Source organism: Rhinoderma darwinii, chromosome 4 (assembly GCF_050947455.1).
Source record: "Rhinoderma darwinii isolate aRhiDar2 chromosome 4, aRhiDar2.hap1, whole genome shotgun sequence".
In the NCBI taxonomy this organism is placed as follows: Eukaryota; Metazoa; Chordata; class Amphibia; order Anura; family Rhinodermatidae; genus Rhinoderma; species Rhinoderma darwinii.
Genome location: NC_134690.1, coordinates 161,520,886 through 161,546,666, shown reverse-complemented (window position 1 = coordinate 161,546,666; position 25,781 = coordinate 161,520,886). Strand labels below are relative to the sequence as shown.

The following is a 25,781-nucleotide window of genomic DNA, read 5'->3' as shown; positions in this document are numbered from 1 at the left end:
CAATATTTAGGGGTTGTCTGCTTTAAACAACCAATTTTCATGTTCACACGCCCTTCTGTTAGCCTGCTCTTTGCAATGGCTTTCCCTCTGGAGGACCCAGATTGCCCACGCATTACAAGAATGGCCCATTGTAATGATGTATTTCCCCTGAAGCAAAATGAGGACTCACTGGCTGCTTACCCTGGCCATAATTGCTCATCACGAGGGTCCCGGCAGTGGACTTCCTTGGGAGGGCGTAAACAGACTGGGGTTTTGCGACATATCTACTTGTCCTGTGAGCAAAGGGACCATGGCTCTTGGTGGAGTGCTGTGCGCCCTTCAGATTCTTTTGAGATATTGAACCGCTCTTGTCCAAGTGCTGTGTCTGCATATTGTAGCCCAGCCCCATTCAAATGGCTGACGTTTCAATACCACATACAGTACATGAACGATAGCTGCACTGCATCTGGAAAAAGTCAGAAGAGGTTGCGGCATTCCATCAAGCCTAGGGATATGCAATCGATGTTAAAGCTTATACAACCCCTCTTTTAGTCCACAGCTGCATTCACAATTTTGCATAGCGGACATCGCCCATCATTCCTTGCTGTTTTGAGGTCTGCTCAGAGTTCTCAATGCGGACTTGCATTTTTGGAAATATCACCTTTACCCCGGGCACTGTACAGTAATCTGATATATACCCCCATCACAAAATACAGGCAGGATGATCAGTATAATGCAAAATACAACATCTTTATTAGATACAAACTAAAATACAGAATATAAAATGGACTGGACAAACCCAATGTGCAAGAATCCCCATACGTAAATACTAAAAAGCTCCTATAGAAAAAAAAATGCATGGATAAATACAGAAAAGTGCAAATTTATTGTGGCACTGAGCAATAAATGCAGCAACCCTACATCCGGGGGGTCTGTATTCTGTCCTTATTTTTTGTGCCTGTCTAGTTTAAATATTTTCCCTGTTGTCAGTATAGGGCTGCAGCATTTATTGTTCAGGCACTTGCACTTTGCTGTATTTACCTATGCAGTTTTTTCTATAGGAGCTTTTAGTATTTACATGAGGGGATCCCTGCATCATAGGTTTGTCGTTCAATTTTATATTCTGTATTTTATATCTAATGAAGATGTTATATTTTTTATTATACTGGTTATTCTGCCTGTATTTTGTGATAGGGGTATTTGATTTGTTATTGAGGTGGGATCAATTATTGGTGATTTGTAAAACCTCTGTTGGTGGAATTGCTAAGTAATCGGTTAGATAGTCTGTACGGTTGAAAAAAGACACATGTCCATAAAGTTCAACCAAGGGATGGGAAAGGGGAAGTAAACAATTTCTACACATAGGAGCTAATACTTTTTTGTCCTAGGAAATTATCTAAGCCTTTTTTAAAGCCATCCACTCTCCCTGCTGCGACCAGCTCCTGCGGTAGACTATTCCATAGATTCACAGTTCTCTCAGTAAAGAAGGCTTTTCGCCTCTGCAGGTTGAACCTTTTTTTCTGCAGACGGAGGGTGTGCCCCCTTGTTTTTTGAGGGGGTTTTACATGGAACAGATTTTCACCATATTTTTTGTATGTGCCATTCATATATTTATATAAATTAATCATGTCTCCCCTTAGTCGTCTTTTTTTCAAGGCTAAATAGGTTTAATTCTTTTAATATTTCCTCATATCTTAGATTCTCCATGCCCCTTATTAGTTTAGTTGCTTTTCTTTGTATTTTTTCCAACTCCAGGGCATCCTTTTTATGAACTGTAGCCCAGAACTGGACTGCATATTCTAGATGAGGCCTCACTAATGCTTTGTAAAGTGGTAATATTACATCCCTGTCCCGTGAGTCCATGCCTCTTTTAATACACGACAATATCTTGCTGGCCTTTGAAGCAGCTGATTGACATTGCATGCTGTTATTTAATTTATGATCTACAAGTACACCCAGATCCTTCTCAACAAGTGACTCCCCCAGTGTAGCTCCCCCTAGGACATATGATGCATGCAGGTTGTTCGTACCCAGGTGCATAACTTTACATTTATCTATATTAAACTTCACTTGCCAAGTGGACGCCCAAACACTTAGTGTGTTCAAATCAGCTTGCAATTCACAAACATCTTCCATAGTCTGAAATATATTACATAGCTTCGTGTCATCTGCAAAAATATAAATAATGCTATTAATCCCATCCTATATATCATTAATAAATAAGTTGAATAATAGTGGTCCCAGCACTGAACCCTGGGGTACACCACTTATAACCGGGGACCATTCAGAGTAGGAATCATTGACCACAACTCTCTGGATACGGTCCTTGAGCCAATTCTCAATCCAATTACAAACTATACTTTCTAAACCTATAGTCCTTAATTTACCCATTAGACATCTATGATGGACCGTGTCAAATGCCTTTGCAAAGTCCAAAAACACTACATCCACAGTGTTCCCTCAGTCTAGGCTTCTGCTCACCTCTTCATAAAAACAAATCAGGTTGGTTTGACAGCTTCTGTCCTTAGTAAAACCGTGCTGGCTGTCACTTATAATACTATTTTTTTGTCACATAATTCTGTATATAGTCCCTCAATAGCCCCTCAAACATTTTCCCCACAATGGATGTTAAGCTTACTGGTCTATAATTACCCGGGGAAGACCTAGAGCACTTTTTGAAAATAGGCACCACATTTGCCCTGCCCCAGTCCCTTGGCACTATACCAGTTACTAGAGAATCTCTAAATATTATAAAGAGGGGGACAGAAATAACTGAACTAAGCTCCTTAAGAACTCTAGGGTGTAACCCATCTGGTCCCGGGGCCTTGTGTACGTTTATTTTATTTAATTTAGCTTGCACAATATCTAGATTCATCCAATTCAGTATATCAACTGATATATTAACAGCACTGGCACCAGCTACATCAGCTGCTCTTTTTTTGTTGTATATACAGAGCTGAAGAACCCATTTAGTAACTCTGCCTTCTCTTGATCCCCTGTGAGCAACTCCCCTTTACCAGTATCTAGGGGTCCCACATGTTCAGACCTTGGCTTTTTTGCATGTATATACTTGAAGAATTTTTGGGGATTTGTTTTACTATCCTTGGCCACCTGCCTTTCATTTTGTATTTTTGCTGATTTTATTACCTTTTTACAGATTTTATTAAGCTCTTTATAATTTACAAAGGCTACAGCTATACCCTCAGATTTGTATTTTTCAAATGCCCTTTTTTTTTCATGTACTGCCCTTTTTACAGAAGGTGTAAGCCATGTGGGGTTTAATTTTAGTTGTTTATACTTGTTATCTATAGGAATACATTTTTCACTATAATTACCCAAAGTAGATTTTAAAATCTCCCATTTATCATTTGTACCATTATTTGACATTAGTTCTTCCCAGTCTATATCCTGAATTGCAGCCCTCATCCTGGGGAAATTGGCCTTCTTAAAATTAAGTGTTTTTGCCCTCCCAGCCTATGTTTGTTTTTTACAGTATATGTAAAATATAACTATATTATGATCACTGTTACCGAGGTTTTCACAAACATTGACGTTCCCAACAAGCTCTGCATTATTAGAAATGACCAGATCCAACAGAGCCTCATCTCTAGTCGGGTCTTCCACAAACTGGCCCATAAAATTTTCCTGCAACAGGTTGAGGAAATGTCTCCCCTTTGCAGTTGAAACCGAACCATGACACCCAATTAATATCCCGGTAATTACAATCTCCCATTATCACTACTGTACCAGCCTGTGCGGCCCGCTCCATCTGTTTATATAGCTGACCTTCCATCTCCTCAGCTATATTGGGGGGTCTATAGATTACACCAAAAGTATTTTTCTGTGTTTACCTCCCTTTGTAATTCCACCCACAAGGTTTCAACCTCCTCACACTGCATTTTTGTCCTTCCTTTAACGTATACTCCGGGGAAATCTCTCAGCATATACTTTAAAAGGAGGCTGTGATGTGTAATTCATTACATATTTGTTATTCGGATACCATTATTAGTGATCGAAGCCAATGTTCGGCATCAGTCAAAGCCTCCATTTGATTTGTACATCGAGAAGTTCCAGTGGCGTAACTATATGGACATCTATCACTGGAGCTCCCCTATGCAACAGAGGGAGTCTGGATGGCCCCGCTGGCTGCACAGTACCTCTGGGATCCATTCTGGTGACCACAGTACTTGCAGGATCCATTCCCGTGGTTCCGTCAGCTCTTGACACATTGCGATGCAGATCGCAGTGACTGTTATTGGTCTGTACACGAAGCTCAAAGGAAGGGTCAGGTTTGTGCAGAACGGGAATCAACATGACGCGCTAACATTCTGTAGGCTCTAGACCTGCTTCTTCAAATCCCAGTCCATCATTGCTAAGCTTAAAAAGATAGCTGGCTAGTGATGTTACGGTTTTCCACACTCCTTCTGCCTGCAGCTCTACTATACTTGTTAAGATAAGTAAATATCATGACGACCTACCAACATATATATCTCTTAACCAGTATGATAAAATATATACACCATACAACGATAACATTAAAACCGCTGACAGGTGATATATAAAATAAACATTGATTATCTCTTTACAATGGCAGCTGTGAAGGGGTGGGATAAGTGAACAGTTAGTACTTGAAGTTTGATGTGTTGGAAGCAGGAGAAATGGGCAAGCGTAAGGATCTGAAACTGTGAACATGGCTTGATGCCTCGTGTACATGGCCATCTGTAATACGGCACTCCTAGAAAGCATTGCTTTAAGGGGAGAATACGGGGTCATATGGAAACACTATAAGGCGGCTCACTTGCTATGAAACATCACAGGCATGAGGCCTACGCCAGTACCCATGTACAGAAGTTTTAGCGTACCTCTGCTGTGCTTCTGCGTTTTTTGGTGCTTTCATTTTTTTTCATACTCCAGCATGCCATTAGCCTGGTGCCTTGTCCATAGACGCAGTTGTAAAAATTTTTTTTACATTTGCTTCTCCACAGAAAAAAAAGCACACTGATGTTTGTAACATAGCTTTCTTCATTAACAAGTATAAATGATTAATAATACAGAATATCTCTAGTGGGTTCCTTAATGCAAATGTTTGAAGTAACACCCAAGCAGCCGCCTATATGGAAGTTCTGTCTGTATTGTGTAGGGTCACCATTTTAATTAAATATTAAAAAGGCAATTTAACCAAGGACATTTTTCAATTTTTTAATGTACATGACACTTGGTAGCAAATATAAAAACTACCGCAGATAAGATATAAGTAACATGTAAAGGGCTATAAAGTGGAACATTTCTGATTTTGCTAATTTATAATCCATTTACTTACCATGCCTATGGCAACCAAAAGCCAAAACTGAAAAATGGCCCTAAATGCGCTCTCATGAACAAGCTCTAACTTTTTCAATATTTTGTATGTGACTTACACAGCGAATGTCCAGTAATAAATGGTTATATGTAATCAGGGTCTACAGTGAGAATGTAATTGTGTTTTTTCATTATATATTCTCACATTTTAATATTCAAGAACTAAAGCAAGTAAACACATGCAAAAGTATAATTAATTTATGGTGCAATAGTATACGTTCAACTTCTACTATACATAGACTTTGCTTTAAGAACAGCAGTGACACGTATTGTTAGAGTCCCTGGCACTGGACAGACCCAGTAATGTAAGACCCAGCAAGTAGAAGCTGGTGAGTGTATCCGCACCTGCTAATTGGCCTTCAGTCAGAGGGCTGAAAATGTTAGCATGTGATATGTTATTTGGGTAGTCTGATCCTTCTTGGCCACTCAGATATGCAGAAAGTTGACTTTATTAATTTTTTAACCCTTTGCCACACCATGACGTAACTGTATGTCATGGCACGGGGGGAGAAATATAGTGCCATCTGAGCCTGTTCCATATGCTGCCGGTGTCAGCTGTGTATTACAGCTGACATCTCGCACTAATGGCCAGACGCTTTACTTAGATGCCTTGGTCAATAGCGACTGCGGAATCTAAACTGTTAGAGGGGGACGGCCCCCTCTGTCATCCCATCAGCCCCCCATTAGGTGATTGCAGGTGCCGATGGTTATTATGGCAGTCTGGGGTCCTAGTGAAGGCACCAGGTCTGCTATCTTCTTATTTTTAAGCCCCGCCAGAGGCATGGTTTAATAGAAGCCGGTAAATAGCACAATACACTACAAGACATCGCTTGTTCAAGTTCCCTAGTGGGTATAAAACAAAAATGCAAAAAATAGTTAAACAAAGTTTTTCGTAAAATAGAACATTAAAAGTTAAATAACAAAAAACTTTTTCAGTTTTCCCCCCAAAGTAATATAAAAAGTAAACATAATTGGTATAGCTGCGTCGACAAAAGTCCAAACTATTATAATATAAGGTTATTTACACCATAGGGTGAACACTGTATAAAATAAAAACTGCCAGAATTGCTTTTTTTTGGTCACCCTCGCTCCCTCCCCCAAAAAGGTGTATGTACCCTGAAACGGTATCTTTAAAAACTAAATTTTGCCCGCAATAACAATCCCTCACGTCATTCCGTTGACTGAAAAAAAAATATGGCGATATGTTTTTTTTTTTTTTAACAAATAGTTTTCTCTTTGTAAAAGATGTAGTTGTCAAGGAATCACTACTTGATTAATTCCCCAGGGTGCAAGTTTATGAAATTTCTATACGAGCAATTCCTCAAAGACAGCTGGAGACTGTCTGGATCAAGCATGCAGGCAAATCCACTACCTCAAGTCCGTTACCACTCTGGTCAGCAGAGTCTAGAGCTACTCTATGGTCTTCACCAGAGCCCACTGCAAGGCAGGTTGGATTTGGCTGCATAGAACACAGGTTGATTTTACAGAATAAGATGTTGGACAGGAGGTGCAATGCAGGCAATACCAGAATGGATAACCAGACAAGTCATGGGGGTAATCAGCAAGCGGAGTATAAAACCAGGAAATACTAAAAGTCCAAATCCGTGAGAAGAGGGTAAATTCAAAGACAAACTGAAGTCCAGTTCAAAGAATCCAAACAGTCAAGGTGATTCAGGGTGTAACCAGGAGCTTGATTAAAACATGCATATACAAGAGAATCAAAAGCAACAATGAGAAGACTGAGCAGATTCAAATACTACACACTTGGCCCTGATAGGTAGCTGTAGCGTCCACGGCCACGGAACCGCTGGGATTACTCACCCCCCGACGGCCGCAGCCATGGATCTGTGAGCGCTGGCCTCCATCTCCTGCCCAAGAGACACCAGCACTCACTTCCGCTCCGTTGTGATGTCACGTAGGGTGCTCGTGCACGCTCGTACCCGGCCTTAAAGGGCCAGCGCGCACATGAAAATAATCATCAATTTACCCATGATCACCCTGGACTCTAAAAAGGGCTCTGACCTTTTATCATTGCCGGAGCGTTGTTGTGTTTACCCGTGTTAGTCTTGCAAATAGTCTCTTAGTCTTATCCTGTTCCCGTACCTGCTACCTGTATCCTGTGCTACCTTTGGTCTCTTAGTGTTATCATGTTTCCAGTGTTCCCGTACCTGCTACTTGTATCCTGTGCTATTGTTGTTTCTGTGCCTTAGAAAGTTGGAGTTGTGTTGTGCCATCTGTCATGCCTGCTGTGTTACACCACGCCTGGTGTCTGCTGCCAAGGTCCCATCTGAGCCTAGCTGTTACCACTGTATGAACTGCTACAGGTACCACAGGACCACAGGATAGTGGATACATGTGTGATCGATGGCAGCTATAAGGAGACCGGGGGACCCGAAGTTCTCCATGACAAACTTCGGACTTCCGGAGTCTGCGCAGTTCAATAAAAATGAAAGAAGCGCTGGTCACGCATGCGCACAGGCACGACCGGTGCACAATTAATTTCTATGGAGCTGCCGACAGACCCCGAAAGTCCTAGGTTTGTTATTGAGAATTTCAGGGGACTTTCGGTCCCCTGTTCTACTTATCGCTGCCAGCGATCACACATGTATGTCTTTTGTAGGAACAAACCCTTCAGTGGCGTCGCGCTGTAGCAGCCATAGCGGCTGCAGGCGGAGCCTCCGGCCATGCGGGGGCCCCTGCCGGCATGCGGCGCGGGCCCCCTCATGTTATGGGCCCCGTAGCCGCAACGGTTGCTACAGCGGTAGTTGCGCCACTGGTTGTATGCATTGTAGATACAAATTCTACTCACATACTTTCTATGGTGCTCAGTAGAGGGAAGGCTTTAGGTTCCAAATACAGGATCCTTTGACTGAGGATTTCATGTGAAAGGTAAATATGCTCCATGTATACGGAGTCTATTCAGCTAAAACATACTGTAGGCCTGTATTGGTTTTCCACTTGCTGACAAGTAAAGGAAATCATGTCATGTTAGCTAATGACCATTTTCCAACTGTGAAAAGAGGTGCATACTGAAGAGAGGCCGTGTGATGTGAATTCAACATGTTGAGACTGGTCCAGCTATGACAGCTTTTCTTTGGAATTTTCTGGGTTTTTATTATAATACTTAACTAAACTGAAAAAATAATAATAATGGAAGCTACAGTATTTACACACCCTAGTTAAATCCAAAAGCTTGCTTTTCTCTTTAACATCTGTCATTATCCAAACAAATACCGGTTTAACCCACTAATAGCATTGATTATTCGTAACCTACAATGTAAAACAAAAATAACAATATCCTGGCATTAGTTTAGTATATTCCAATTTGTTTAAAATGGGATAACCTGAAATCTGCTGTAAATGATATGGATATCAGAAGTTAAAATATCTTTGTTCATATAACAGCACAAATATTATAAATTGTAGTAATGGTTAGATAAATCCAAACCTACTAAAAATCAAATTGACGCATAGCTCTGTTCAAATAATGAAGAGTGTATAGTGTTGCTATCTTGCCTTATCTAGTCTTCCAGCATTACAATAGAGCTGTCAATCAAGCACCAGCTCTCTGCTGACCCTGAACCAGTCTGCACAGCAAAGCTAACAAGTGAGCTACAGGAAACCGGAAGTGTCAGTCTTATGTGTCTGTTCTAGTGGCCAGTGTGATAACTGTAGTATGTCAATATATTTTTAATAGGGAAAAGTAACATATAAAACTATTTAAAAAAAAAAAAATGCTTAAGAATATGTCTATAGTAAAAACTTAATTTAAATAATATGTCTTTTTTTGATGATGCATTCCTTTTAAACATTCAATATAAATAAAAGAAGTAGCTGGAACCCAAATGCCAAACATAGGAACAGCACAAGAAATCAAAGACTGAACTATTAGAAGGGCCTATTCTTTTTCTATGAATACATGTCAGTGTTTTATATAAGTTTTCTATTAACATTATATGAAATGTCTGGTAATCTTCAACGTTGTAGAGCTCTTATGAATAATTCACTTTATTGTTCGGCTTATCTTTAAAAAAATAAACATAAGTAAGATTGCCGTCAGCCGGAAAGTATTTCACAGATCACTTATGATAATCATCATATGCATTCATAAAGTAGATCTGGAAACTCCAAAGCATCGTACAATTCCACAGAAAAAGTGAGTGACCTTCCTGTAGATATGTATCAATTTTCTGTACCTTACAGGCCATATAGTAAAAATACTGGTGGAAGCACTAAAGTCTGTTTTATGAGATTAGCAATACAGTGCTACAAGCCTGTGGTATGCCCTAAAGAGAATTCTTCATCCTGACAGTGATAGCCTATCTGCAGGATTAACACTTGAGCCATTGCCCAGATAGAGCTAAGCAGGATACACTGTGTACTCCACCTGATGTACTAAAAGGGTGTCCTTTTCTCCACAGCATTATTTTACGGGGCTATAGACAGGTACAATGCTGCATGTCTCTTCCCTGTTGCGAAAAACTTTTTTATACCAGACGGTCCTGACCTTGCATTGAACAAATGTTGCCACACTGCTGAAAATAAAAATAGTAGGATAATGCTGCATACCTATTTTATAAAACGTGTGTGAAATCTAACTGCAGCATGGATATAAAAATTGGCAGCATTGAAAGCAGCGGCCTCCGATATCTGAGCTTTATGATTCGGTTTGGCAGGGTCATTACACCGAAGGGCTTTATAGCTGTCTATGTAGAATTTACATGGAGTGAACTACATGATGTACAGTGAATTTCATTTTCTGAGTAATAAAATCAAGCAAAGTCAAGGTGCTAATATTTTCTTGACCCTATAGTCACTTTTTTGTTACTCAAGTAAAAGAATTAACTGGTGACCTTGTGTTAGTTCAGAGCTATAACCGCTCTACAATTGTAGGAACCTGCCATACAACACTATAGAATGTTTTGTAAATTCCACATGTAAGAAGAGATGTAGCAGCCCACTGAATTTAAGCTAATCTTGAAGCCACATTCCATAAATTGACACTCAATACATGGCCCCTTCCTTCAACAGTATCCCCCACACTCCTTGCCTCATAATGCGCTTTTTGTATGTACATACACAGATACCTGCTGGGTGACTACCTCATGCAGCTTTATGTGTACTACCCTATTTTTTATAAAAGATGGCTGGACCATTGAACAAATCAAGCATTTATTTTTTTTTGCTTTTGTGTCACCCCTATGTCCTCATAGATTGTAAGCTCTTTCGAGCAGGGCCCTGTACGTGTTCCCAATACCAAATATTAGAAGTGTTTTCCTATACTGGATTAAACTGAAGATAAGCTTATTGCTCCAGGCTCGTGTTTTTTGGCACCAGGGCTTTTTATTTGAGCCAGATCTTAGAGCCTAAGGCTACTCACTCCACTTAATAACTCACTTCCTTGCTGGCCAAAGCTAACAAACAGTTAATGGAGAAGAGGTGAGGTCTTAGAAGCATGCTGGTTAACAGCCAGGTGAGCAAAGAGCAGATAAAGGAGCACCTGCCTTAAAGGTTTGTAAGAGCCTGAGGGCATGGATAGACTCGAGACACTGTGCAATCTTAGTGTCTGACACAGTGCCAGCGTCTTTTATTCTCGTCATGGAAAATATTTCATTTTGAGGTGATTCAGTCAGCAAAACAGCTTTTAATACCCTTAGAGATGCCAGCTATTTTCCTTTCTTTGTCTTCTTAATGTACACAAGGAGTCACATTTCTTTAGGTGGAGCTGGAAGACCTTCTTTTTTACAGCTGGGCAGGGTTGCAGATGCTGGTCATCCCTGCACAGCACTTTATTCCAGCGTCCCTATCTGCCTGCATACTTTTCTGTACACACCCAGCACCTTTGTCATAAATCTAGTACTTTCTTTACCTTTTGGCTATGATTTTATTTCATTGCTTCTGGTGAATTCTTTAGAATTTTTTTAATCAGCTGTACATTTTTTTAATTTTCCTCATGTGGGGAAATGAGCGAGAACTCAGTGATGCCGAGAACCTGTGTGAAGTAGAAAAGAATACACTTGCGAATTTATTCTGATAAAAAAAATTCTTCCAAATATTCGACAAAAACAAACTTCCATACAACCACAGGGATGTCATGTCCAGCAGTCATATGGCTAAGAGATGTGACCACATTGTCCAGTGGCAAATAACTGAACAGAAGACACGGGAAACGGTTCAAGCAAAACTCCATTTACTCCTTTAGTAAAATGCTTACACGATGTACAGTATTTAGCCCTCAACTTGAGGTACAATTTCTTTCTTTCAACCAATATAACCGTCTTAGGGGCCTGGTTGACTTTACCCTGCAAATCTGTCAGCAGTATACACAGTAGACCTATAGTCTGTGAACAGACTTCACACAAGAGGATGTTGAAAAACAGGGCCGATGTGTGGGACGTGAAATTGCCCGCATACATCTATGTGTATTATGGAAAAACTACAGCTTTTATAGGTAGTGATTGTCATACTAACTACTATTGCGTAATGTATTCTGGTAAATTTCGTACAGCTGATTTTGTCATTTGACACAACTCATCATGAAATCTCAATGTATAATCTGTGGTCACCACATAGGATAGCAAGTCGACCTACAGTACTACATCAGCCTAACTTAGGGAGTTATTATGGTTCAATGACCAATTCCCCTATATTTGCTATATGCTTTGTAGAGCTGAGTTTTTCATTTGACCAGATGTTTAATATCACATACATTATTATAATGCATAACAGAAGCCGTTACATGAGAAATCCAGCTCTGCCACTTATTTAGTATTTCACGCCATATAACCGGACTTATAAAAAAAGCAATAAAGTCCAGGAACATGTTAACAGTTCAGTTAGGATTTTCTATAAGAGTTGATTTTCCAAGGTACTTTGCATATCGTCACATTAATTTCAGGGTAACGGCCAGTGGCGTTGCAGGATATTAAATTTTTTTACTTTACGAAGACTAATCTTTCTGCGACAGAAATCGAGACAAGCCCCGTAACATTCCAAGATGGAGAAATTCCATTTGTCAAGTGTTTTATAATGAAGCTTGATAATATGGTCCTTGCCAGAAACATTGCTGGTAATGGAAAGCTTTGTAACTTAACACATGCCTGTACTTCAGGACAGATGGTCAAATACTGAAGAGTGTGGCGGTAAGTAAATTTGTACAATAGCGTACTTGCACACAAAGCTGCTGACTCCCCATTGTGGATATTGTTTTAATGGCCTGCTGCCAAGAGTTTCCATTAACCGCACATACCGCGTTTTCACTAAGCTGGGGTTTTGTTACCAGATGCAAAGAAAACAGTGATGTTGAAATAAAACTGTTGTGTTATGGAGAGGGAATGGCATGCATCGCAATTCATCATTTTTTTTTTCCAGCAAGATATCTAATCTTTAAAAGAGGATTACATGAAAAAATTATTAGGTTTCAGATCTTTTATTATAACTAATGTATTCCAAATATCCTGATAGATCGTATAGTGTGTCTCGCAGGTAAGGGAAGAACTTGATATTTTTTTGCACTGAAGCAGAATTTAGTGTGGTAACACGTTGGGTGGTTGTGACCGCAGCATTATGTTTAGCAGCGTACCGCCACTCTCCTTCCGTTGTGCTGACTAGGTGTTTGTTACAAAGAATAATATGTATCTGCCTGCTCAAAACTATTCAGCTCTGATAGAATTGGGCCGATAGATTATTACACCATGTATGTAAATTACTGTCCTTGAAGCCCTCTTGGCCAATCAGAATCACCAAGACGGCTCATGAGTTGTCGACTTTGGGCTTTCCCGACTGATTTACTTTTAAAGGGTTCGTCCGGTAGTTATTACGCTTTAATAAAATATGTTATCGAGTGGAATGTACCAAAGCAATTTGTCATTTTGGAGCAAAACAAATTTTCTTATGATGTGCATTCTGGATTGTATGTAAAATAAGCCTGCAAGTAACTTCACTGCATCTTTCAGATACTATTCTATATTAACACAGAGATTTATTATCATGCAAGAACGGTGTAGCCCAAAATTTTAGTTGGCAAACCCAGCTCTACATCATCTGCACACAGCATTATATGGCATATGGTAGTTTTCTTTTGCTTTTTTATGATCATTATCAGAAAAGAAGGTTGTTTTAAAAGAGCCTTATTATATATTCCAATACCTTGGCATTTGCCTGCAATATGTATCACTGTGCATTGGCACCATCATTTCTGAGAATTGTTTGTCAATTATTCATTTTATATATATATATATATATATATATATATATATATATATATATATATATATATATATATATATATATATATAGATGTGTGTGTGTGTGTGTGAATATATATATATAATCTATTTATTTAAAGACCAGTCATTTCATTTAACAGGAGAGATGGAGAAGGTCTGCGTATCCACTGGGATAAATTGCGCGAGGCCTCCTTTGTTTCCCGCTGGAACCCTTTATCTAGTGATCTACCGTACACTACCTTCATCGATCACCCTCTTACCTGTTCCGAAAATTTCTCTGCAATCAGCCAGGTAAATGTTTGTGTCAATATACTGGCGTGTATGTATGTGTGTATATATATATATATATATAAATGTGTGTGTGTGTAGATATATATATATATATATATATATATATACACCACCAGTCAATAGAGATGATTTTTCTCCACATGCTTACTATAACTGCATATGTGCATACGTACCAAAATCACTTAAGTGAGGTATCACCCAGAATTAATTATTAGGGTGTTGTTCTCAGAACAGTAAATCTCTTAAGTTGCTGAGTAGCTGAAAGTGAGGCCCATTCTTTCAATGAAGTCACATATTCAGTATACACCAGTGCTGCTCATATGACAGGTGCTGTGTGGAATTCAGTTATGTGGGCTGGAAAACTGTGTTTGGAGTTTGCACCCACTGTACTCTGTAGGAGGATGACATTTTTCCTGAAACATGAACTCCAGAGAGGTTGCAAATAGAAACGAGCACATATTTTTATTCAGGTCTCTTCAGGGTCAATCTACAGCAGTGATCACTATTATTTATCATTTATTACTAAAATGAATTCAAGGTAGTTTTACTTATCTTTAGGGAGTTTAGAAGAAATTGGTATAGAAAATGTACACTTTAACGTTACCACTAGAGGGCACTGTGTGCCTTACTGGCATGTTCAATAGTACAAGTGAAGGGAAACCTACAAGCTTCATATAGGAAGAATGACCTGTCAGGGAGAAAAAATATGTATTAGGCTGAGAATTCACGTCGCGGTTCAAATGCGTTTTTTGCTATGAATTGCGGCAAAATAGACCCAGTTTCATAAAAACAGCGGGATTTGTGGTAAAAAACACATTTGAACCATGACATGAATTCTCAGCGTTAAACGTAATGTTGACTCCATGTATAGATAGACAGACGGCTCTTCACATTAACCATCAAGTGTACCAGATCGCATTGTCTTTTTAGGTGTGGAAACATGAATTGGAGCATTCTGAACATCTACTTTTCAAACACTGTATTTTGTTTCTGCAGATTTCAATCTTTAATAATCAATTGGTAAAAGCTGTGCAGGAATCACACAAGACTAACCCTGTGCCAGGGCGAGCAAATGGAGCCTTGATCTTAAATCAACCACTTTTGATTGAGACATACGTTGGATTTATGTCCTTCATCGGGAACCGCAACAAACTTGGGTATTCTCTTGCAAGAGGCAGCGTTGGCTTTTAAGTAAAGCTGATATTGTTTGTGTCAAGTGTTTAACAGATGTTTTCTTTGCTGTACACATAGACACATATAAATAAGCCACATTATCTTGTTAGGTGTTTATGTATGGAAGACATCAGTCTGGAACTCTGATGTTTCACACACCGCCTATTTGTTAAGTTGCTGTACTACCATTTACAGGATTAAAACCAGGGATTACTGGCTGAATGTTAGGGGACCACTGAAGGGTATGTATGTAGCTGTAGAAAAGCCCGTCACCACTACAACTTATATCATGTTTAGTGTGTTTTTAATATTAATCATTTATACACCTTCGTACGGTAAAGCTTTAATAAATCTCAATCAATTAAACTAAATATATATTTACCGATGGTTGTATGTGTGTTCTTGTCTTGTTCTTTGTTCCACTGAAATGTGTTGTACAAATTGCAACTTCCAATATCTCGGTCACATCTAAGTTTTCTTGCCATCATCTGTGTTAGTGTTGCCCAGACTTTTTTAATGGATGAATCTGAAATAATCCTAAGGAACTCTAACCATAAAAGGTGGGACTGGAATACAATACCGTTCTTCAAAAAGGATTAAAACAACAAAATCAGGTTTACATTTTTTTCATGCTCTCATGTATCACCCATAGAGCAGAATGGTGCCGCATAACATGTTTTTAACACAGCTATCTGTAACTATAGTATCCTACACATAGCAGAATTATTTGTGCCACAAAAATGCATACAGAGTCATTCAAAATAGCAATAGTGCTACGTAGTACTACCACACAACTAATGTCCCACACAACTGTGTTGTGTGCCTCAATGGGGCTCCCCAGCTAGTGGCACCAGGCGTGTCATCCTTACTGAAACTTGGCGCTAAAGTTAAAGAGACTCTGTCACCAGTTTATAAATTCCCTATCTCCTAACTAATGTAATAGGCGCTTTGCTTCTGATAACTACAGTGTGATTTGTTTTAAAAAAAACATTTATTATTTGCAAAGTTATGTGCATTTTTCTAAATATGCGAATGTGGCTCTAGTAGCCAAATAGGAGGTGACTCTTTTCACTCTGGGCAGTGTAATGTTTTCTGTTTGACGATGTCCTATCAGCATACAGCTTCTCCCCCTTCCCTGCCCAGCAACACAGCCTGATAATATAGTATACAGCTTCCATTCCCGATTGTGTTTTCAACTAGTGATATCTCTGGTTGTTTTACAGCTAGAATCTCCTCTTTCATATTCCATCAAAACTGTTCTAGGTGGTCCACAGCCTGAGATATGGCTATTTGATATGATCCCCCTTCCCTGCAGCCTCAGTCTCTCACTGTGTGAAGCAGCTTCATGCTGATAGGACAGGGTCAGAGGCTGTGCGGTAGCTCCACCTCAAGAGAATCGCTGCTGTTACCTCCCACTTGTCTAATAAAGGCTAATTTACATATTTAGAAAAAAGCTCATAACTTTTAAAATAATAAATGTTTTGTGACACAATTTTCACTAGCGTTATCAGTGTGACAACGCCTATTAGATTAGCTAGGCGATAGGGCATTACTAAACTAGTGACAGATTCTCTTTAAAGAGGCTCTGTCACCAGATTTTGCAACCCCTATCTGCTATTGCAGCAGATAGGCGCTGCAATGTAGATTACAGTAACGTTTTTATTTTTAAAAAACGAGCATTTTTGGCCAAGTTATGACCATTTTCGTATTTATGCAAATGAGGCTTGCAAAAGTACAACTGGGCGTGTTGAAAAGTAAAAGTACAACTGGGCGTGTATTATGTGCGTACATCGGGGCGTGTTTACTACTTTTACTAGCTGGGCGTTGTGTATAGAAGTGTCATCCACTTCTCTTCACAACGCCCAGCTTCTGGCAGTGCAGCACTGTGACGTCACTCACAGGTCCTGCATCGTGTCGGCACCAGAGGCTACAGATGATTCTGCAGCAGCATCGGCGTTTGCAGGTAAGTCGATGTAGCTACTTACCTGCAAATGCTGATGCTGCTGCAGAATCAAGTGTAGCCTCTGGTGCCGACACGATGCAGGACCTGTGAGTGACGTCACAGTGCTGCACTGCCAGAAGCTGGGCGTTGTGAAGAGAAGTGGATGATACTTCTATACACAACGCCCAGCTAGTAATAGTAGTAAACACGCCCCGATGTACGCACATAATACACGCCCAGTTGTACTTTTACTTTTCAACACGCCCAGTTGTACTTTTGCAAGCCTCATTTGCATAAATACGAAAATGGTCATAACTTGGCCAAAAATGCTCGTTTTTTAAAAATAAAAACGTTACTGTAATCTACATTGCAGCGCCGATCTGCTGCAATAGCAGATAGGGGTTGCAAAATCTGGTGACAGAGCCTCTTTAAAGAACCATTATCATTGGAATTTGTCTCATCAGTTTAATATAACATAGCTTGTACTATAGATATGAATTTTGCACTATTTACATTATTTCTGTCACTACAGTAAAGTGCCTAATTATATACTGTAGTTATGGTCTTTGTTTTCCTTTTAATATCTAATGTGGTTCAACACAATCTGTAATATGTAAATGTGTTTAGGTATCTCTCTACATTGACACATTAAATTAAAATGATTGTGCTCACTTAATGGTGCCAAACTTTATAGAGTGGCTACACAGAGGGGTCAAACAGAATTTTCAATAGTGCCAAGCAGTCTTTCTGCATTTCTGGGCTTTTTCTCAGAACCAAGGAAAAGTGTCTTTTCAGATGGTAGGACTAAATGATTTAGGGAATTTAGGAACTTTAGCACTGACAAATGGTTTCCTAAAACAATGCCATACTGCCACTTTGGTTAAAGAATAATAATACAATTATAAGTGATAGCACACTTTATGGAAAAAAAATAGGTTGGCAAACTAAATAAACTTGTTTTTATTAGGAGATAAATAAAAATGTACGTACACAAAGACAGCTCTTGAGATTTATTATGTATTTTTGGACTATGCAATAGCATTTGATACTGTCCCTCAGACATATAATGTATAAATTAAGGTCCTTTACTTTAGAAGGTATATTTTAAAATTAGATTGAAAATAGGCTCAAAGACTGTATTTGATTAATTTGCTATTTGTGTGCCTTACGTTTTAGTTTTTTGTACAGAATCCTTAAATCGATGATCCGGCACCTCCAACACCATTGACCCCGCCCCCACGGCAGCATTGTGACAGGTGCATAGCTCCAGAGGAGGCAGCTGTACTGACCTCCGCACCACTGCATTGTTTACATTCAGCAGCGCTCCGGTCAGTGGATGCTGTCTGGAGGAAGGGAGGGAGCTTTTTTTAAACATCAGAAATCCCTCTTATTCTCAATAAATAAGAGGCCAAAATAAAAAGCAAATAGCTTGTCCCTTTAAGTCCCTGTCGGTCGCACAGGACACGTCTCTGACACTCCGCAGCCAGCTAGGTAAAGACCGCCCCTTGGTCTCCGATAATCGATTTAGGCCCTAGTGGCCTATCCAACTGGGATAACATGTATTCTTGCACAGACCAGCTCTACCAGTATCTATAGGGGCTAGTCTGTGTAGAAATATATTTGTTGTCCAAAGGGACCCATAAATCTTTAACTAGCCCCTAGGGATACTGATAGTAATGGTGTATGGGCTAATCTCTATTTCACTTTTAAAATGCATAGAGATCAGTCCGCATACCAGCACCATTTGTTTATATAGGGGATACAATTCCATAAACGTACCATTTATTATCCTGCATTCAGGTAAAAGGATGGGTTTTAAAAAAGTAATATATACATTCTGTGAATAATCAGTATATATTACAGTATTGAGCAACTCCTGTGCATGCAATAAATTTATGTAAAAGAATAGGTGGTGTTCAGTAAAGTAATAATACACATTATTATGTGTTTATTACAGATGTGTCCATCCTTACCATTGCTTGAATTTGGTTAAGAACTCTAAGGACCCCCTGCACACGATGCGTATTGGATTTTTCTGCGGCAAATCCACATCGTAATACAATACAAGCAAAGTAAATGAGATTTCAAGTAATCTCATCTACAGGTTGCAGAATTTTTCCGCACACATAAATTGACCTGTGCTGCATATTTCAAAATCTTGCATCTCCACCTCAGAATTATGTATGACAAGTTTAGAAAAAAAATGCACCAAAATCTGCATCATAAAATCGCACTTACTTCACATCAAAATGTAAAAACCGCACCTAAAAATGCATAATAAAAACTATTCAGTGCGTATTTTATCTGCAGAATAGCCTACATTTACCAGCGGTTTGAATGCAGATTTTCAAATCAAATTCTGCAACATGTGCATGTAGCCTAATAGCTCATGAAACAAATTCAATACAAAATCGCGATATTCTAGCAAAACCCTTGACAGTCTGCAATTCACATTCACTTGGTGGCCACACAATTATATATAGCTAGACATATTGTGACATAGTATCACAAAGTCATGTTTTTTTGTGTAAAGCTGGTTATCTCGCTCCACTCATCTCAGGATGTGTGGAGATAAGAGGAAATGTAGTATTGAGAAGAGAGATCTATAGGGGTGATGACCAATTTGCAAAAATATATAATTGGCCCATACAAAAAAATACTGTAAACAACTGTTCACTGTAAGGTCACCTCTTGGAGCTTCTCTACTGTAAGGGCTGTGAAGCTGTAAAATAGTCTGCCCCAGTACCTAGTTTTAGCAAAAGATGCTAATCGTTTCAAGGAAGCCTTAGATGATTTTCAGAAAAAATTATATTGTACCAATATTTAAGAAGATGGAACCGTGTAACTTACATCTGTGAGTAAAATTTAAGTAAGTTTGACATCTGTGGTATGTAAAATATTTGAGAGTTTTCTAAGAGATGCTATTATTGAGTATCTCAAAACACATGAACTGTTAACGCAGCATCAGCATGGGTTTATGAGGGATCGGTCCTGTCAAACCAATCTGATCAGCTTCTATGAGGAGGTAAGTTCTAGACTGGACCTGGGTAAGGCTGTGGATGTTGTGTATCTAGACTTCTTTTAAAAGACATTTGATACTGTGCCACATAAAAGGTAGGTATATAAAATTAAAATGCTGGGAAAATATGTGTAATTGGGTTAACAACTGGCTCAGTGATAGAAAACAGAGGGTGGTTATTAAAGGGAACCTGTCACCAGCATTTCACCTATTGAACTTTACTTCTCCCTCACTAGCTGCTGCTATAAAAAGTTCATTGCCGTTATCCCCTCTCCTAAACTCCTCCTCCGACTGTAAATAACGGTCTGCAAACGTTTCGCGCCTTTTATCGTAATAATCCGGTGTCCCTTTGTGCGCACACACCAGAGGAGGACATCAATGCACAAGCGCGGGATGTTGTGTGCTGGGGGAAGGCGAGGAGCTGTCAATCAAAAGTAAGAAGGTGAGGTAAACTCGGAAAGACTTGAGGAATGAAGATTTGACACTCTTCAAAACGAAGATTTGACTCTTTTGAAATGAAGATCTGACTCTTTTATGCTCCTTAGCATACGGTGTGGGAACACTAAAAAGCTGAATACTAAAGCTACAGAGCCGACTAAGAAGATAATTATAGGTTATATAGAAATTATTTTTCACTCACTATCACCAGGTATAGTCGGTTTAATAGGTGAAATGCTGGTGACAGGTTCCCTTTAATGGTACAGAGTCGGTCACAGGGGTCAGTATTGGGCCCTCTTCTTTTTAATATGTTTATAAATGACCTTGTAGAGGATTTACAGAGTATAATTTATTATTTGCAGATTATCCTATTCTCTGTAAAGTAATCAACACAGAGGAGGATAATGTAATGCTACAGAGGGATTTGGGGAAGCTCTAGGTTTCGGCAGAGAAACGGCAAATGAAGTTTAAGGGTATGTTCACACGAGGGCGTCCGTAACGGCTGAAATTACGGGGATGTTTCAGCCTGAAAACATCCCCGTAATTTCAGCCGTATCGGCATGTGCAGGCGCTTGAACGCTGCGTCCATTACGGCCGTAATTAGCGCTGCTATTCATTGGAGTCAATGAATAACGGCTCCAATTACGGCCAAAGAAGTGACAGGTCACTTCTTTGACGCGGGCGTCTATTTACGCGCCGTCATTTGACAGCGGCGCGTAAATATACGCCTCGTGTGAACAGACAAACGTCTGCCCATTGCTTTCAATGGGCAGATGTTTGTCAGCGCTATTGAGGCGCTATTTTCGGACGTAATTCGGGGCAAAAACGCCCGAATTACGTCCGTAAATAGGCCGTGTGAACATACCCTAATATGGATAAATGTAAGGTTATGCACTTGGTTTGAGGAAACAAATTTTACAATTATGCATTAAATTGTAAAACACTAGGTAAAACTACTACTGAAAGAGATTTGGGTATATTGGTGGACAGTACATTTACCTTTAGCAACCAGTGCCAGGCGGCTGCTGCCCAGGCAAATAAAATCATGGGATGCATCAAAAGAGGTGTAGATACTCAGGACAGGAACATAGTTTTTGCCTCTATACAAATCACTAGTCAGACCACACATGTACAATTTTAGGCACCTACAGTATGTATAAGAAGGACATGGTATCACGATGGGTATGTGGACCCACTGGGCCGTACCGCCTTCCCGGTAAGGCAGCTGGCCAACAGGACACAGGTTACAGTCTATAGTTCGTATATTGTACCTGTGGTAGCTCAGACAGTAGCAAGACCGGCTCGGCTGGGACTAGGCAGCTGGCAGGCGCCAGGCGTGGTGTAGCAGCACAGGCGTGGTATACAGCGCGACTTCAGCTCAACACGGTACTTGACCAGGATATCACGGGATACAGGTAGAAGGAACGGTAAACACTGGGAACCGGAAAAAACTTACGAGATCATTTGCTTAGACAGACTAGGGTAACTGCAACAAAGCTCAGGAAGGGGCTGGGCCCCTCTTATAGTCCAAGCTCAATTGCAGGTGCGCACGCTGGCCCTTTAAGAGCGGGCACGAGCGTGCACGCGCACCCTATGTGACGTGGCCGGTAGAAGCGGAAGTGAGCGCTGGCGTCTCCTGAGGAGGTAAGTGAGCCTGACGGCCCGCGGCCATGGGCATGATAGTATCCCCCCTCTTATGCCCCCTCCTCTTGGTGCCAGAACAAGAGAGAAACGTCTTCAGGAGGGTAAGGGCATTGAGGTTCTCTTCTGGCTCCCAGGACCTCTCTTCAGGACGAAAAACCCCTCCAATCCACCAAATAAAAGGTTTTTCCACACACTCTTGGTGTCCAGGATCTCCTTAACCTCAACAGTCTTTGATGAACCGCTGGGAGCCACTGCAGGAGTGGAAGTTTTAGAGTAGCGGTTCAAGATCACCGGCTTCATCAGGGAGACATGGAAGGAGTTGGGGATCTTGAGGATAGGAGGCAGCCGAATCTTGTAGGAAACAGGGTTGACTTGTTGCAAAACCTCGAAGGGTCCAAGGAACCTGGTAGAAAACTTGTATGGCAGCACCTCATCCGAATATTCCTAGAGGACACCCAGATCTCAGTGCCTGGAAGGAACTTGGGGGGCTCTCGTCTTCTTGTGTCTGCATTTCTCTTCATGCGGTCGACCGCCAGCAGAATAGAAGATTGAGTCTGCTGACAGATCTATAGAAAGTCCCTGACTGCAGAGTCAGCTGCAGGCACCTGGGACGTAGTGGAAACAGGAAGAGATATTCGAGGGTGATGGCCATAGGCAATGAAGCGGTGGACTCACTAGTGTTGTTGTAGGAGAACTCAGCCCAAGGAAGCAGCTGCATCCAGTCATCATGCTGCCTGGAGATAAAGTGTCGTAGTTAGTTCTCCATAATCTGGTTTATTCTCTCGACTTGTCTAGGTATGGTAGGCAGAGGAAAAGTCCAACTTCACACCGAGGAGTACGTAGAGGGCTCTCCAGAACTTTGAGGTGAACTGAACCCCCCGATCCGACACAATATGTAGAGGCAAGCCTTGCATGCGGAAGATGTGTTGGACGAAGAGATTGTCCAGTCGGGAAGCGGACGGTAGGCCAGTCAGTGGAACGAAATGAGCCATCCTGGAGAATCGGTCGACCACCACCCAGACCGTACTGCAACCAATAGAGAGAGGCAGGTCCGTGACAAACTCCATAGCAATATGTTGCCAGGGGGCATCGGGCACAGTTAGCGGCTGGAACAGACCCGCCGGTTTGGAGTGGGCAACTTTATTTGCTGCACACGCCATGCAGGAGAAGACCAAGTCCGTGATGTCTTTGGGCAGCGTGTGCCATCAGAACTGACGTGCAATCAGGTTAAGGACACCCGCGTGACCTGCCAATTTGGAGCTGTGTCCCCAGCGTAGGATTCTTCTTCTGTCAGCCAGACGCAGAAAAATCCTCCCCGGAGGGATGTCTAACTTGCAGAGGGTTGACAGGGATGATTCAGGACGGGTTAATAATACTCTGTGAAGACTCCATAGTGTCATCTGTCTTGAATGACCTGGACAAGGCATCGGCCCTCACATTCTTGTCGGCTGGACGGTAGTTGAGCTCAAACTGGAACCGGGCAAAGAACAGCGACCACCTGGCCTGACGGGGATTCAGTCGTTGGGCCGTCTGGAGATAAGTGAGGTTCTTGTGGTCCGTAAATATCAAGATGGGGTGAACTGCGCCCGCTAATAGATGTCTCCACTCCTCCAGAGCCAATTTGATGGCCAGTAACTCCCAATCCCCAATCAAGTAGTTGCGTTCTGCAGAAGAGAAGAGCTTAGAGTAATAGCCACATACCATTGACTTGCCCTTGGAACCTCTCTGGAACAGGAGTGCACCATAGGAGGCGTCCATCTCCAATGAGAGCTGTCGAGAAACATCTGGATGATGGATGATAGAGGCTGACGTGAAGGCACTCTTCAGGTTATTAAATGCCACCCCTGCTTCTGGAGTCCATACCTTGGTGTTCTTGCCTTTCTTGGTGAGGTTAGAGATAGGAGATGTCAGTGAGGAGAAGTTTGGAATGAACTGTCTAGAAATTGGCGAATCCCAGGAAGCGTTGTATGGCCCTTAAGCCTTGAGGGCGTGGCCATTCCAGGACAGCCTTTACCTTTTCAGGATCTATCTTGAGGCCATGATTCGAGATGATGTAGCCCAGGAAGGTTAGAGCATCTTTCTCAAACACGCACTTCTCCAACTTGGCGTACAGGCGATTCTTCCTTAACTGCAGCAAAACTTGACGGACATGTCTCCGATGAGTCATTGGATCTGGGGAAAAAAATCAAGATGTCATCAAGATAGACCACAACACAAACATAGAGGAGGTCACAGAAGATGTCACTAACGAACTCCTGGAAGACCGCGGGAGCATTACACAGGCCGAAGGGCATTACTAGATATTCATAGTGTCCGTCACGGGTGTTAAATGCAGTCTTCCATTCGTCACCCTGGCGGATCCGGATTAAGTTGTAAGCCCCATGTAGGTCTAGTTTAGAAAAAATCTTGGCACCACGTATGCGATCAAACAGTTCAGAGATCAATGGCAACGGATACCTATTTTTTTACCGTGATCTGGTTGAAACCCCAGTAGTCGATGCAAGGATGCAGAGGACCATCCTTTTTCTTGACGAAGAAGAACCCGGCTCCTGCCGGGGAGGAAGACTTCCGTATGAAGCTCCTCTCCAAGTTCTCCTTAACATAGGCGGACATAGTCAGAGTCTCTGGCAAGGAGAAAGGATATACCCTACCACGGGGAAGGGATGCACCAGAAACTAGGTCGATAGGACAGTCATACGCCCGGTGTGGGTGCAGCGTCTCCACCTCTTTCTTGCTGAAGACATCCGAAAATGTAGCATAGTGACCGGGCAATCCTGCCAAGGACCGAGGCAAAGGAGACTGAGCCGAACTAATCTGTACCAGGCAACGGTTGAGACACTCGGAGCCCCACTGGAGAACCTCTCCAGAATTCCAGTCCAGGACTGGGGCATGTAGTCGGAGCCAGGGCAGGCCCAGCAGCACAGGATTGACGGCTTTAGCCAGGACAAAGAACGAGAGGAGCTTGGAGTGGAGGGCTCCCACTTGAAGCCTCAGTGGCTTGGTCACAGCTATAACCGGTTCTGGCAGAGGTAGTCCATTCACAGATGCAACCATCAATAGCATCTCCAGAGGGGTAGTGGGCAATTGGAGAAGATCCACTAGGTCTCTACGAATGAAATTAGCAGCGGATCCAGATACGCAGAGACCCAATGCGTTTTCTCGCCGGACCCTGTGGTCACGGGAATGGATAATTTAGGCAAAAGCCCTTCTTTACCCAAGGTTGTCTCTCCCACCAACCCTAGGCCCTGGGGCTTTTGGAGACATAGACGCACAAGATGGCCTCCAAGGCCGCAATATAAACAAAGTCCCAAGGTGCGTCTGCGTTGTCTCTCCTGGGTAGACAGCTTACACTGGTCTGTCCTCACAGACTCCTTAGGAAGATCAGCATCTGAGGACGGCAGGAGTTGCTGCAAAGTAGGAAACGGGCTAGGGAGTCCTCCTTCCCGATGAGGTTCTTGGAGCCGTTCTCGGATCAGTTCGGACGGCCAGAAGGATGAGGTCATCCAGGGTAGACGGTAGATCCTGGGCGGCAAGCTCGTCCTTAATCTTAGGAGACAGTTCCTGCCAGAATGTAGCCACCAGGGCCTCATTGTTCCACAACAGTTCTCCCGCCAGGGTGCGGAAGTGGATGGCGTACTCGCCCACGGAGGTGTCTCCCTGGCGTAGGTTCAGCAAGGAAGTGGCTGCAGACGAGACTCGTCCAGGCTCC

The 25,781-nt window shown here is 41.5% G+C and overlaps 1 protein-coding gene across 4 annotated transcripts in view; it reads left to right on the top strand.

Moving 5' to 3' along the window:
* The window catches only part of TPRG1 (tumor protein p63 regulated 1), a 79,839-nt gene extending 64,429 nt beyond the window's left edge, over positions 1–15,410 (top strand). For all 4 annotated transcript variants that reach the window (XM_075864084.1, XM_075864079.1, XM_075864083.1 and 1 more), the window contains exons 5-6: positions 13,706–13,856; positions 14,853–15,410. In XM_075864084.1, coding sequence (XP_075720199.1) covers positions 13,706–13,856; positions 14,853–15,047 — 346 coding nt within the window. In that variant the 3' untranslated portion in view covers positions 15,048–15,410. The remainder of the gene's footprint in view (positions 1–13,705; positions 13,857–14,852) is intronic.
* Positions 15,411–25,781: the final 10,371 nt, after the last annotated feature.